Source organism: Suricata suricatta, chromosome 9 (assembly GCF_006229205.1).
Source record: "Suricata suricatta isolate VVHF042 chromosome 9, meerkat_22Aug2017_6uvM2_HiC, whole genome shotgun sequence".
NCBI classification, from domain to species: domain Eukaryota; kingdom Metazoa; phylum Chordata; class Mammalia; order Carnivora; family Herpestidae; genus Suricata; species Suricata suricatta.
The window spans coordinates 107,542,100-107,557,972 of record NC_043708.1 but is presented as its reverse complement, the minus strand read 5'-3'; the positions used below and the strand labels follow the sequence as shown (position 1 = coordinate 107,557,972).

The following is a 15,873-nucleotide window of genomic DNA, read 5'->3' as shown; positions in this document are numbered from 1 at the left end:
GGTACTGGAACTTCTTTACGATTGCATCCTTTTCTGAAATTGTGCCAATATTAAAAATTTGTAAAGGTCAAGGAATAATAAAGATACACCAGGAAAAAAATTACCAAAAGAATGTTGGTATTAACATTAGACTACATCAATGTTAAGGCAAAAAGCATTAACTTCCTTAGCTATACTACATACTTAGAACAGGACCTGACATAAAGCCCAGGCTCATAAAAGACTTGCTCAGTGAAGGAGTCAGTAGGTCACTAACAAAGACCATTACTACATAACGATAAAAGGAACAATTTATCAGGAAGATAGATCAATTTTATTTTACTTTATTTACAACCAGTGGGTTAACATATAGTGTAATAATTTCAGGAGCAGAATTTAGTGATTCATCACTTACATCTAACGCCCAGTTATATGTGAACAATGATTATACAGTTACATACAGTCACATACAATTATATGTAAGTGATATGTAAGGGATGATTACACTCATCTCAACAAGATACATCAATTTTAAACTTGTGTGCACCTAGAAACAGCTTCAAAGACTGACCACGTACTAGGCAAACATACTGAGAGTACGTATTGGCTGTAAACATTGACTGCACAGTGGGCAGTAAAGCAAACCTTGACATAGTTCACAGAACCGATTACATATAATACCCATTCATTGGCCACAGAACTATTAAATTAGAAAAGAATGACCCAAACATATCAAAAATTTTAAATATACTTCTAAATAGCACATGGATCAAGGAAGAAATCATAATGGGACTTATAAAATATCTAGAATAAAAAAACTAAAACTTGTTTTGAAAAAACTTTCAAAACTTGTGGGAAGAAGCTGAAGTGGTTCTTAGAAGGAAGTGTATAGCCTTTTAGTGCTTATATTAGAAAACAAAAAAGACTGAAAACTAATGTATCAAATATCCAACACAAAATTTTAGAAAGAAAAAGAAAATAAGAACAAAAATCAATATGCAATAAATTTTAAAAGCTGCAAGAGAAGCTCAACAAAGCCAAAAGCCAGTTCTTTGAAACTACTAGTAAAATAAACAAATCTCAGGTTATATTAATCAAGAAATAAGAAAGTATAAATAAGCATTATGAGAAGTGACAAAGGAGACATGACTACAGAGAGAGCAGTTAAAAAAGGTAAATTTAGATGAAAGGAAACTACAATATATCAAAACTGATATATTATTACTGAGTCAATAGTTTAAAACAACCCAGACTATTTAACTATTTACTCAAGGCGCAAATTATCTTTAATGTCATATAAAGTGAGATTTATAACAAATAAATAGGGTATCACAGAATATTAAAATGGGGGGGCACCTGGGTGGCTCAGTCAGTTAAGTGTCCGACTTCGGCTCCGGTCATGATCATGTGGTCTGTAAGTTCAAGCCCTGCGTCAGGCTCTATGCTGACAGCCCAAAACCTGGAAACTGCTTCAGATTCTGTCTCCCTCTCTCTCTGCCTCTCCCTTGCGCATAATCTGTCTTGCTCTGTTTCTCAAAAATATATAAATGTTAAAAAATTTTATAAAAAGAATATTAAAATAGGAAGCACTCCTCAATTCATTTTATGAGGCTAGCATAACCTTGATATCAGAAAAGAACAATAAAAATAAAGACAAATCTCATTCATTTATTTTTTTAAGTTTATTTATTTCTTTTTGAGAGAGAACATGTGAGCAAGTGAGAGGGTGGGGGGAGGGGAGAGATAGGGAGAATCCCAAGCAGGGTCTACGCTGTCAGCACAGAGCCCTATGCAGGCCTTGAACTCACAAACTGTGAGATCATGACCTGAGCTGAAATCAGACACTTAACTGACTGAGCCACCCAGGAACCCCTGGACAAATCTCACTTATTAACAACAAGATAAGTATTATGAATAAATTATTAGCAAACAAAATTCAGGAATGTAGCCTATAAAATACATAATGACCGAAAGTGCTAGAGTTACTTACTGTTACAAAATATTATTATATAATTTGCAAAATTAACAAAGAAGAAAAGAATCCATATGACCAGTCTAAGAGCTATAGAAAAATCATCTAATAAAATCCAACAACAATTCATAATATAAACTTAAGCAAACTAAAAACAGAGGATAATCTCTTCAGATTAATAAATGGCATTTAGCAAATACAGCTAGTGATATGTTTCCCTTAAAATCAAGAATAAGGCAAGGATATCCACTTCTGCTTCTTTATTCAACTGTATTGGAGGTTTAGTCAAACTGGAAGTTCAGTTTAGCTCAAACAAGAAGAAACAAAACAAAATGATTAAGGAAAAAAATTATTATTGTCTAAACTGAAAACCTAAGATAACCTACAGAAACATTATTAGAATTACTGAGTTTTAGAGAAAGGTTTTTAAATATAAGGTTAATGAACCCAAATCAACTGTGGTTCCATACACTAGTAACAATACTAAATCTATTTTTTATCAAAAAAATTTACAATAGCAAAAAGAGGCATAAGACATCTGGGAAGAAATCTAACAAAAAACAAATGAGCTATTTATGGAGAAGAATAGAAATCAGTAAATGTGACACATGCTAATTGAGATATGCTCAATGTAAAACATTATAATTATAATTCACATTATGCCTTCATAATAATAAGCCATGCTCAAATGATATTAAAGGTTCCATTATCATAAGAATCTCAAATGTCTTCAAATTCAATGCCATTCTAATCAAACAGACCAGTAGAGTTATTCATGAAACTTGATATACTATTTCTAGAATGTATATAGAAACAAAAAAATGATTTTTCTTTAACGGAAGAAAGGAAAGCTGGGAAAGGAAGGGAAAAGAAGAAAAAGGAAGACTGAAGCCCTCATGCTAGTAGCTGTTACGACGTAACAGAGGTTATTACTGTTACTAAGATAGTGTTATATTGGAACATAGCGATCCATCAAACAGAACACAGAGCCCAGGCACCGACCCATGCCTAGGCGAATATTTAATTTGCTACAAGAAGATACTGCAAAGGTGAGAGAAAAGGACAGAAATGATCCACTTTTCAATAAATGGTGCTGAGACAATTAGCAAGCCATAGGAGAAAAGGGAAAACAAAACTGGATTTCAACTTTACACCACAAGCAAAAATCAATTGCAAATAGATAAAACATGTGAATAACCTTAAAGCTTCTGTTAAACAATACAGAAAAATATCTTTATGTCTTCAGCCTTCTTTATTAATTTTTTAAAATTCATTTTTGAGAGACAGAGAGAGACAGAGCATGAACAGGGGAGAGGCAGAGAGACAGAGGGAAACACAGGATCCGAAGCAGACACCAGTCTCTGAGCTGTCAGCACAGAGCCTGACACGGGGCTCGAACCCCCAAACCATAAGATCATGACCTAAGCTGTAGCTGGACGCTTAACCAACTGGTTTACCCAGGGGCCCCTATATCCTCAGTCTTTAAGGAAGGATTTTTCAAACAAAAAACCCCAAAAACAATAAAGAAAACTATTGATAGTTTTTATTGCTGTTCCTCAAAATACAGCAGAAACAAATACTACTGATCAAGAGGAAAAAGAGAAAAAACTGTCATCACAATGGGCAAAGGATAAAACCATTCACAGAAGAGAGCTCAATTACCACAAAAGAAAAAAGATAAAAGGCATTCAACCTCACTGGAAATTCAAGTAAAAATCTCACTACGATAAAATTTCAGAGTTAAAAAATTGGCAAAAGGTAAAAGGCCTGACAATATCAAGCGTCCACAAAGGTGGAACTAACTCCCAGATAATGCTGATGGAAATGTAATTTGGTTGTACCAAATTTTTATATCAGGTTTTGGAAAAAAACCTTGATGATACCTGATAAAATGAAACAATGAGCATGACTGGCTCCCAGCAATGCCTCTCCCAAGCTCCAAAATTGAGCATTGTTTGACAAATGCAGGTTCCAACCAGTTTTTTGTTGGTCAAGAAACCAATGCAATAGGTTGAGACCAACCTTTTTTTTAGATCAACATGTTTGATAGACCAAAACAGAATGGAACAGAATATACCAGAATGGATAACAATGAGGGTAGGTGTAGCTTCATGAAATGCTTGCTTCTATTATTTACAGTGTGCCCACATAAATATTTAATAACTGAGTTTTTAATAACTGGGCATTTAATAACTGGGATTTAATGTAAATTTTATTTATTACCTTAGATTTCGGTCTGAAAGCCACTGTCCTAGAGAAAACTGTTGCATATATGCACCAAAGACATGTATAAAAATGTTATTTGTGACACTTTGTAACAATAAAAAATTGCAAATACTACTACCATCCATCAGTAAAAGAATGAATATTTTTTAAATTTTTTAAATACTTATTTATTCTTTGAGAGAGAAAGAGAGAGTGGATGAGCAGGGGAGGAGCAGAGAAAGGGAGACACAGAATCCAAAGCAGCCTCCAGGCTCTGAGCTGTCAGCACAGAGCCCGACATGGGGCTCGAACCCACAACTGTGAGATCATGACCTGAGCTGAAGCCGGATGCTTAACCGACTGAGTCATCCAGGCACCCAATAATTTTTTAAAAGGGAAAGATATCATATAAACAAAAACAACATTTGTTTTGAAATTTATAAAATCTCAGAAAAAGGTCAGTGACTTTAACTACAATAAACCAACAAATGAAAACTTTTCTATATCAAAAACATCAGAGAAGTTTTCTGACAAGACAGTGAAAGGTAATAACATGTCTCATCTCTTCTACAAGAGTCAATCAATGGGTAAAGCAATAAAAATACATGAAATGAAGAAGTCCATGGAAATGATAAAGACAAGAGAGTCATCATTAAGAGACCGACATTTTTGATGAATTTCAGGAAGCTGCAAAGCAGATAGGATCTTATCAGTGATAACTGTAGACAGAGAAAACTGCAGCTTAGAACCAGCCAAGAGAGACGCCGCAGCACAAAACCAGAATCCTTTCTGACAGAATGCCAGGCACTCCACGCTCTGAGCCAGTACGTGCCAAGAGCAGGCATGGACAGTGGTTAACTGTGGCTAATCAAGTATATGTGGAGTTCAAGGTCTGCCTCCTCCACAGCTATTCCTGGAACACCAACAAACCCACCCCACCCTCGGCGGCTCCCACCCCTGCCTCGCGCGCACACACACAGGCAGTGAACAGAGCAGCTGGCTGGGGAAACACTCAGCGGGAGCCGCAGGGTCTGTTCTCTAAACAAAACAGAGTAACTGTCAGGGAAGGATGGGGAGCGTGGGTGTTTTATCCATGGAGATGGTTAATAACTGCTACATTAGATCCAGCAGGGAAAGGGAATGGCATTTCACCTGGCACCAAAGATCGCAAAGTCCTTCTATATCCCCGAATAGTCATTCTCTTCTTTTGGTAATTATAGAGCAAGCCTCCCTTTTCCTTTCCACTCATTCTAAAGGGAAGTCTGCCAATGTGTGGGATTTGACAACTTACACAAATTCAGTGATCTTTCTAGGGAGATAACTTAGAGTTAAAAAGGCCCATTTGGCTGGGCAGGAGACCCGGTTACTACTTAACACAGTCCTTCATTTAAAGATTACCAGGCACTGAGGGGGCATGCCTGGGTGGCTCAGTCGGTTAAGTGGCGCCTGGGTGGCTCAGTCGGTTAAGTGGCCGACTTCAGCTCAGATCATGATCTCACGATTCATGGGTTTGGGCCCCGCATCGGGCTCTGTGCTGACAGCTGGAGCCTGGACAGAGCCTGGAGCCTGATTCTGAGTCTCTCTCTCTCTCTCTCTGTCCCTCCCCCACTCACACTGTCTCTGTCTCTGTCTCTATCTCTCAAAACTAAATAAACATTAAAAAACATATAATAAAAAAAAAGATTACCAGCCACTGAGTAAAATCAAAACCATGAAAGAAAAAAAGACAGTATAAGTGTGATAACTGACCCTAGAGAAACAAAGAGATACGGGGTAGGGGGAAAAAAAGAAAAGGAATCCTCAGCCTTTAAAAGTCTCTCGGCTGTTTTAGGAAACAACAAACAAAAGTTAGACCCAGTGTCTTACTTGTCCCTACATGTATATTCACAATTTCCTGTAAATTAATATGCATGATACTTATTATCATGATGATACCATATACATACTTATTACATCTTTTTAACTTTTAGAAATTAATACAATTTCCTTTTCCATAGACGTTGACTGCTGTCTAAGCTATAATAGTGATGATCAGACATAATACTCACGGGAAACTCAGTAAGCAATTTCCTGGATATGCATGATGTACTTCCCAAATGAAAGAATATGGAAAGGAATATGCAAAGGTCAAAGCCTTCTGTATTCTTACCACACGCAGTGTCCTGAGGACAGCTCAAGTCCAGCCTAAGCAGCTCTGAGACACTCAGCAAAGTAACAATTAACTCAATCTGGACGTCTTTTAAAATAAACAAGCGATTTCCAACATTTAAATTCATTCGGGGGAGGGTATGACAGAATTTAGAGGTTCTGGAATAAATCCATGTCTTGGAAAAGGTTTTGAAATTATCCCAACCTCCTAGAAGATTTGCATATTACTGAGCTCAGATTTTCTGGGAAAACTTCAAAATGAAACCAATCTGTATTGTACAAGGAGGCCTAGAGATCTGTCCCCCAACCTTTCCAAGTATACCATTTACATTACACTTAATTACTTACTAAGGAACTCAATGTCTCAAAAAAGTGAAGAGTTAGATTGTGCCTTTAAAAGTGCTTGAATGACATCCTAAGAGAACCTAATAATTTTCTACTGCATGTAAAAGAAACAAAGCTTGTTAAAAACAAATGTTTCTATAAATCATCAGAAGTCTCCTTGGCTGGTACCATATCATACAGCCCGAGCCTACTTCTAGTGCCTCTCACAGGTGCACAGGTACAAAACACCTAAGCAAAAGGCTGCTATTTCGATGCTGAACTCCAGTAAAGCTATAATCCTAACAAAGTTCATCTTCAGAGTTCCATACTTGCCTTTCTGTAGTTTTGCCCCCACAATGCTAACTTGTTTCCTCACATGCCAGTTCTTGACCCGCTTTCTTCAGATTCAACAAGCTAAGAGGGGTCCTGAAAGAATCTGGCCCAATGCCTCATTTTAGAGAGAAGTAAACTGATGCTTAGTGAGGAAATGATTTGCCCAAGGTCACACAACTAATGAGAGAGGATGCTGTGACCAGAACGAGGTCGCTGTTGCCCATGCGTGCTTTTTCCACTACACCAGCCTGCCTCTAAGCACCGCAAAAGATACGAGGCTTGTGCACATCTTCACAGCCCTCAGTCTCTCCTCTCTGTGCCTTTTTCCTCCTGGTACAACAATTTATCAACTTTCAGTCACCAATAACCTCCTTCCTTATTAATTCTATACCTGTGATAAAACAGGAAAGAATTCCGCATCCATTTAAATTAGCTAATTCATTTATTGATAATTCTTCTGTTATCTTTACATTTGTCTTTTAAAGTGAAAAACACCTTAACACTTCCAAATCAAAACAGAAAGCTTAATACTTATATCCGCAATTAAATACAGAGAAGAACGAAAGTACCATAGATGCTTACTTTGCATAAAGCAATGCAATAACATTTAGCTCACTCCTTAAAAGAAAAGCCCAAAAGCACACATGGATTCCATGCTCGTACTCACCACAAAAGTGATCTGATTGTGTCGCAGGTTAAGTTCAGTGAGTGAGTCCAGCCCATTAAGGTTATCAACGTGACTTAAAAGGTTCCTAGCAAGATTTAAAACTCTCAAATCACATAAATGACTAACATTTTCGATTCTGGTAATCTGTTAAAAAATGAGAAAAGGATGAATAGCAGGCACAAATCACAAATATGCATGTTATAAAAACCCTAAAAATAAAATATATAGTCACTGGAGTCAGTGACACATTTACACGAAGACATTTAAAAATCTACTTCCAGTTTCCTCTGTTGTGTATAGTAAGAAGTCCTTAGCCTTGCAAAAATTAACCAAAGGAATGTATTTTATAATTTGGCCATAGTAAATATTTGGAATAACTGTTATCAAATAATTAACGAGGCCATCCTTGGGGGCATCTCTAGTTGCCCAATACTGTGCCAGGTCCAGATAAAGGTGACATACACATACTACCTGCCAAGGCAGAAGCTCACAGTGTTTTGACCACAGAAGCCAGCCCTCCAAGAGAAAAGGCAGGGAGGAGGAGTGCTACATGCATGGTCCCCTTGTTTGTCCCACTGATACCGCAGGAGACTGAACGCCTGTCAGGAGTCTAAATGGGGAAGATACGAGGAACCAGGATCCCCAGTGGAGAGGGAGGGTGGAGTGCTTAAGAGAGGAGACGGATAGTGTTCGGCCAGACAGCACCACAGTGGGTGTGAGGTTTGTAGCCAAGAGGACGTGAGTCACGGAATAGGCACGTACTCATGAGCCCTGAGCCGCAGCAGAGGAGGTCTGAGCACAGCAAGGTAGGGAAGGGGAAGCTCTGCTCATGAAGGGCGAGAGCACATGTGACTTTAAGCCCCACTAGGGTAATACAGGAAGCGCAGCACGATGTGTCTGTAGGACACGAAGTGGGGTCCTTGAGGGGGACTTCAGCAACTTTTTAACATCATGTACTTAAGTTAAGAGTGAGTCATACACATAACACTTTTCTTCCAAACAAAAAAAATTTCACAATCATCAGAGATTAATTTTCTCATGTATACTGTCATCCCAGTATTATTTTTGTTATTTTTTTTAACACTTCAAGGCAGATGTTGGCTAAAAGAACTTTTTCTTAGACTTATAATCCAGTTTGTAGGCTGTTATTGGACCTTCCCTTACATTCAAGAAACACCATCCAGATTCCATCTAGCTCCAAAAGGGAAAACCTAACTGTATTTACTATAAATTCAGTAATATATAAAGGGGACATGTAAGTAGGTTTTAAAATTTGTACTAAAATTTTTGGTCTAATATACAATGAAAATATAAAAGAAGAAACAATATTATCAGTATTTGGAGATGACAGAACTGTACGATTAGATGTGGACAAAAGCATTTCAAAACTAAATAGGTGATTGAATTTGAAATAATATGGAATCTGTGGTGCCTGCGTGGCTCAGATGGTTAAGCATCTGACTTGATTTCAGCTCAAGTCATGATCTCATGGTTCATGGGCTCGAGCCCTGCGCTGGGCTCTGCACTGACAGCATGGAGCCTGCTTGGGATCCTCTCTGCCTCTCTCTCTGCCCCTCTCCCACTCTCTCTCTCTCTCTCTCTCTCTCTCTCTCTCTCTCTCTCTCTCAAAATAAATAAATAAACTTAAATTTAAAAAACGAAATGTGTGGAATCAGCAAAAAGCAAAATAGACACTGTACAAAATCAGTAATGTCATCATAAACTTGAGAAACTCTCCTAAAAGATACAGAAAAATGGAGACAGAAAGATTAGAAGGTAAGGTGGGGATCTGGAAGACAAACAGTATAGATGTAACAAACACAAATGGAAAAGCAGTATGTAAATATATAAAATAAAACTTTCCCGAGCTCAGGAAAGATCTAGAGAACAAAGGGGCACAATTGTTATATGATGTGCAAAAGGGGTCTTCCCCCTTCTGGTAATAATCCTGGGGCATTTCTTTTAGAAAACTACCTTTCTCTGATTCCTTGGTCCTGGAGGGACTTATCATTGAAGTACCTACATCGTAGAGTTGCCTTTAATTAGTTTGGTAACCCTGAAAAGGAACAGTATTAATTCTAAAATATAGGTATCAGGCTGTAATTTAAGAAAAATCGCTGGGGATATTGTTCGGCTTCTTGGTTTGCAATCATATAGGCCAAGTGCAACAGAATCACATGCAAGGTCTCTGATGGACCTGTTACACGGTGCAGCCATGGACAAAGTCACAAGCATAGAGTAACGATAGAAATTTCAGGGAAAAGGCAGCGTCGGGTGAGAGCAGAGCTCTTGATTAGTTAAAAAAGTTCACGGCAAGAAGAAATGATGGGCATGCTGGAAAGCCCAGTCATGGGTCCTACTGATCAGAGACAGAGTCTCCAGATAGACTGCAGGGCTTTCTGGTACATCCAGGAAGGCCGCACACTCATCTCGTCTTTGTGTAGAAGAGCAGCTCGGACTGCTCTGTCTGGATAAACACAACCGTCCTACTCCGCAACGACAAAAGGGCAAGTGTCTGCTTTCAGGCGGGCAGTCACAGAAAGGGCAAGCTCTCCCTGAAGGAAGAGATGCCACTGAAAGGACAGATTCTTCCTGAAGCAAATTAGCATCCATGTTAAAGCAAGCATTCATACCGAGAGAACAGATTCTGGAAAACCAAAACACTCTAGGACAGAAGTTGAGAGTCAACCTCCCAATTCCTCTGTTTTCTTCACCATTCACCTATCATCATCAAGTGCTAAATCCTGATGTTGCTGTTCCCTTAGATCACTGCCTCAGATCAAACGGCCATCAATTTTCAGACAATTCTGTCTCCACTTTCACTTTTCTCCAATCCTTCCACCCCCCAAGTCTATTTCTTGAACACTGTTATCATTATTCAGAACATTTTCACATCCATAAACCAATTATGTTTTATTTCACAAGGTACACCAAGTATCATTTTTATGTCTAACAAAAGTAAATTTAAACAAAAAATATTCACTTTTCTTTTAGCTTTTAACTACCTGATACTATTTTTTTTAAGGATTGGACATTTCATCTTGAATATTTTATCTCCTGATTTTTTAGAAGCCTAAGGTCAACTAAGGCTGTCTTCATTTTGAAATATATCAAATTTCTGCTTACTGGATTTCAATATTTTCAAACATGACTCGATTCTCATTTAAAACTTCTTTCTTGGGGCACTTGTGTGGTTCAGTTGGTTAGATGTCTGACTCTTGATTTCAGCTCAGATCATGATCTCACAGTTTGTGAGTTCAAGCCCCACATTGGGCTCTGAACGGTGCAGAGCCTTCTGGGAATTCTCTCTCTCTCCCCCTCTTTCTGTCTCTCTCTCTCAAAATAAACTTAAAAAAAACTTCCTTCTTGTAGTTATAGAACCTTGAGGAGTAATTCGTATGATATAAATGTTTACTCTTAATACATGGAATATTACAAACACAATGCTGAAATTATATGATATCACACAGGTCAGCTAACAAGGAATGAGCATTTTTCATCAACGTAATGCTTGGTAAATAATTCCTACACATTACATATAGATCAACTGATATGTTATTCATTGATCAGGTCCTCTCACAGATCTTGGGTACTGCCCAGGGAATTCTTAAAGGTGTATTATAATGTGAAAACTATATAAATATGTTTAATTCTCATATATACTTTTAAATAAACTTTAAAATATTGTGACCCTAAATGTTTTTGATTAAGTTATGAATAGTTTTAAAAACAGCGAGCTGCAAGATGGACGGGCAGTTCTGTAGTGTGGCATCCAATCCCCTCCCCAGTCCAGCCTTTGCCTGCCTCTCTCGCCTCATTCCTCACCATTCTTCAACGCATGCTAAACTCTCTAGCAGTACAAAATGACTTACCATGTTGGTTTTAGTCTCAGGGCCTTCGCATATGATATTCTTTTACTGACAAAATCCTTCCATTTTTCTTCCCATTCCACCACCACCTAACTGGGTAACTAATTTCTCCCCTCCCGAGTGACTGGCCTGGAGAGCTGGGCAGTTCTCAGGCCACTAGCATTCTCCCCACACTGTACACACAGAAGACACGCAGAAGGAACAGGGCGAGACTGGAACCTAGCAGATGCGGTCCATCTGTCAAGGTTTCCATTCACTGCATTAGCTTGTCACCCACACGGTGGAGACTAACAGCTGCTAGAGAGCCTAGAGAGATCATGCTGAAGTTTGTACTCAACCAAATGCAGGTGGCAGTGACAGATTTTGCTCATCAACAGGCAGGGACGGATGGATCATTCCAGAATGTGCATTCACCACCTGAAGAAAGGCTTTACTGTCTGCATGAGTATGTAGCTCATGTAGCTGTTTATAAATAAATACATTTCGAAGACAAAAATTTCAATGGAAGAGTAAAGGACTAAAAAACAGCCAAGATGTGCTGAGAGAGAAGAAGCGGGGGTGGGGGGACCAAACAAATCAGATAGAGGAATTCAGACATAGAGGCAGACAAAATAACTGAAGAGAACAGACCAGATGATAGAGTAGTCAGGGAAATGGAAATCAAAACCACAAGGAGACACCACTTTATACACATTCAAATGGCAAAAAATCAGAAGCAAGACGATCCCAGTGTTGAGTGGTGGCTGCTGCCGGGGTCTGGCTTCCCGTCGGCAGCGAGTGAGGTGGTGTGGACAGCGGCCCCCACACCCCGTGCTCTGCCACTCCCTGTGCCCTAAGCCCCCAGCGTCTTGCCTCCACACGCTGCCGCCACCCCAGTCCAGTGAGAGGCCCAGATGCAGAGTTTGTGGTGGTGGGGGACGGAGCTGCCCCTAATCCCTGCCTCCTGACAATACATCCCCAGTGTCTTTCAAAACCACTCTGCCCATGTTATGGTGGATGGAAAATGGGAAAATGGGTGAATCTGGGCTTATGGGATACAGCTGGACAAGAAGATTATGACAGATTACGTCCCTCATCCTATCCACAAACTCACGTACTCTTAATCTGCTTTTCTCATGTGAGTCCTGCATCATTTGAAAACGTTGGAGCAAAATGGTCCCCTGAAGTGCGACACCACTGTCCCAACATCCTCATCATTTTGGCGGGGACTAAACTTGATCTCAGAGGCAACAAAGAAACTACTGAGAAAGTGAAGGAGAAGCAGCTGACTCCCATCGCCTACCAGCAGGGTTTGGCCACTAACATTAATAATGTTCCTTTTCAGAGTTACCAAACTAAATAAAAGGTAATTCTATAATGTAGGCCAACCTAAGGGTTAGGGTTAGGGTAGGGTTTGGTTTAGGGTTAGGGTTAGGGCTAAGGGTTAGGAGACTGGTGCTGGAAAATACCTGGTGTGCTTGGGTTTCATGCATTGAGGCCTCAAAAGAGTTTTTGAGGAAGTTAAGTGAGCAGTTCTCTGTCCTCTGCCATCAAGAAGAGGAAGAGAAGATGCCTGCTTCTGTAACTGCCTGGGCCCCTCTCCTGCTCTGTCCCCTTTGGAACCACTGTCCACTTTGTTCAAAAAAGGTGGGGCCTCTGAACACCATGAGAAGTTTTGTTACCTATTATCTTTCCATTAATCCATTTTAAACCAATCAGTAATGTTGAGATTTATTCATTCAAAGTGTAAGACTTCAAGCTTTCACATTAAAATAAAATATAGCCTTAAAATGGCAAACTTTCTTAAAACCTTATTTTTGCAAAGCCCCTACTCTCGCGCGGATTAGGAGTTGCCCACATCCACTGCCGTGTTGACGACACTAAGCACTGAGCAGTTAAAGACCTGTGTCTTTAAGGAGAGACTGCAGCATCTCCAGCTTGGAAATGCAGGCACTTCCCGACTAGATTGGTGCCTCCTAGGAGAGCAGTGCAGCCTCCTTCCTGAAACGTTGCCATCTGACCGCCAGTAATTTATCAGCCCACGTCCGGTCCCTAACCCCGTTCTGTGTGTCCTAATGGAATGAGTGTACTGACTCAACTCTTTGGATCAATCTTTTCTCTTTTTTTTAAATGAAGCTTTTTTCTTGGCAGAGTTTTTGTTTCTTTTAATGTTTGTTTATTTTTGAGAGAGAGACAGAGACAGAGTACGAGTGAGGGAGGGGCAGAGAGAAAGAGGGAGACACAGAATCCGAAGAAGGCTCCAGGTTCTGACCGGTAAGCACAGAGCCTGACGCATGGCCCAAACCCACAGATGGCGAGATCATGACCTGAGCCACCCAGGCACCCCTGGATCAACCTTTTTAATTGTGTAGTGAGATTTAAAAAACAAAACAAAAAACACCTTAGTGTATCCACTTGAGCTGAGATTCTGAGCCCTCTTACTCCTGTGTCCCTCTGCTGCAGTGTCTGCTCTAGTGGTGGATGCATCAGGGTGGGATGTGTGCAGCCCGTGACACAATCAAAGAATGAAGACAGCTATTTTGACAAAATACAGAGGTCAATTTACACTACACTGTGCACATCATAATAAAACTAAGTGTCATGGGTAATATTTTAAAAGGTTGATCTATCAAATGCGGTAAATGATGAAGAAAGGTCAGTATTATTACCAAGGGTTTTAAGCTTTTCCTTATTCTTAGACCCGCCGTCCCTCCTGAAACTGGGCATTTCATTCATCTTTGAACTGTCATTCCTATTGTTGCTAAGTTAGTACTTTTCTTAGAGAACCCAACCTCTTCGTAAGGAGCAATATGCCTCCTCGTGTTATAAAATCTTTCTGATAGTGCATTAGAAATGATTTTCATAGGTTAAGAGGGTACATTTCTGTTTACTTGTTACTTTATTCAAAGCCAATAGCATTTTCCTTAGTTGTCTAGTAACTACGTGTAAAAATCATGTGATGCGGCTTTACAGCTTTTGATATTTTTTAAATATCCTAAACTATGAACTTTCTGAACATCAGTATCTTGCCAGATCACCAACACCATACCTGAACTAATGCTGATCCTCCTCTTTGCCTCATGCCCCTGGACAAATGCTTCCTGTTGCTCTACCTAACCATGTTCCTTTATGTCTGTGAGGTTCTAGAAGCCTGGGCTTGTGCTAATGAAGTTCTGTCCTACTTATCTATTGGCAAGAACACAAGGTTAGACCTTTCAACCCCCAGAACAAAATTTTCTACATGGACTGTTACAGAATTATGAACTGTTTCTATATTGACCTTTGGCTAAGGCAATTAGCAGTATGCTTTGTATGTATGACTTAATAAATCCTTGAGTCATAAAAAAAAAGTATGACAGTTCCAAATGCTGAAAAAAATGTGAAGTGACAGGATTTTTTATGCATTACTGGTGGAAATATAAACTGGTACAACCACTTTGGGAAATACTTTGATATTGTCTTTTAAAGTCAGACATTAAATAATCTCTGATCTATCAGTTTCATTCCTAGATATATACCCTAGAGTACATATAGCACATGTAAGAAACGTGTACAAGAATCTTCATAGAAGTGCTATTCCTAAAAGGAATCAAACAAAAGGAAACAACCCAAATGTCTATCTACCAATAATAAAGTGGAGAAAATAGTTTTCATATAATCATTCCATGGACCTTATCACAGCAAAAAGGGACTACACTATAGATATGTAACCAAAATAGATTAATCTAATATGGTATGGAAAATGCAAATACTAGGGGCATCTGGGTGACTCAGCTGGCTGAGCTTCTGACTTCAGCTCAGGTCATGATCTCAGTTTGTGAGTTCGAGCCCTGCATTGGGCTCTGTGCTGACAGTATGGTGCCTGGAGCCTACTTCAGATACTGTGTCTTCCTCTCTCTCTCCCTCTATCAAAAATAAATAAACATTTTAAAAAATTATGTTTAAAATTCTTGGGGGTTCCTGGGTGGCTCAGTTGGTTAAGTGTCCGACTTCAGCTCTGGTCATGATCTCATAGTTTGTGAGTTCAAGCCCCGCATCAGGCTCTGTGCTGACAGCTCAGAGCCTGGAACCTGCTTTGGATTCTGTCTCTCTTTCTCTCTGCCCCTCCTCCACTCACACCCTGTCTCTGTCTGTCTGTCTGTCTATTTCTCTCTCTCAAAAATAAATAAACATTTAAAAAAAGCAAATACTAGATGACAATATATGGCATGATACCTTTTTAAAAGTATAACAATACTACAACACAAGATATTATTGAGACACATATATATGTGATAAAACCAACTTTAAAAATCTACAAGGGAATAATAAATGTGAAATCCTGAATAGTGGTGACCTCAGAATAAAGGAGAAATATCTAAGTAGAAGAAGATTGTTAGTAATATTCTGGTTGTTGG

The 15,873-nt window shown here is 39.2% G+C and overlaps 1 protein-coding gene across 3 annotated transcripts in view; it reads right to left on the bottom strand.

The window, feature by feature from the left end:
* LRRC49 (leucine rich repeat containing 49) overlaps positions 1-15,873 on the bottom strand; it is a 153,670-nt gene that overhangs the window by 117,196 nt on the left and 20,601 nt on the right. For 2 of the 3 annotated variants that reach the window (XM_029952517.1, XM_029952518.1), the window contains one exon: positions 7,629-7,772. In XM_029952517.1, the coding sequence (XP_029808377.1) occupies positions 7,629-7,772 (144 nt within the window). Of the gene's footprint in view, positions 1-7,628; positions 7,773-14,525; positions 14,548-15,873 lie in introns of those variants that run through there. The other variant, XM_029952519.1, reaches the window with a different exon arrangement.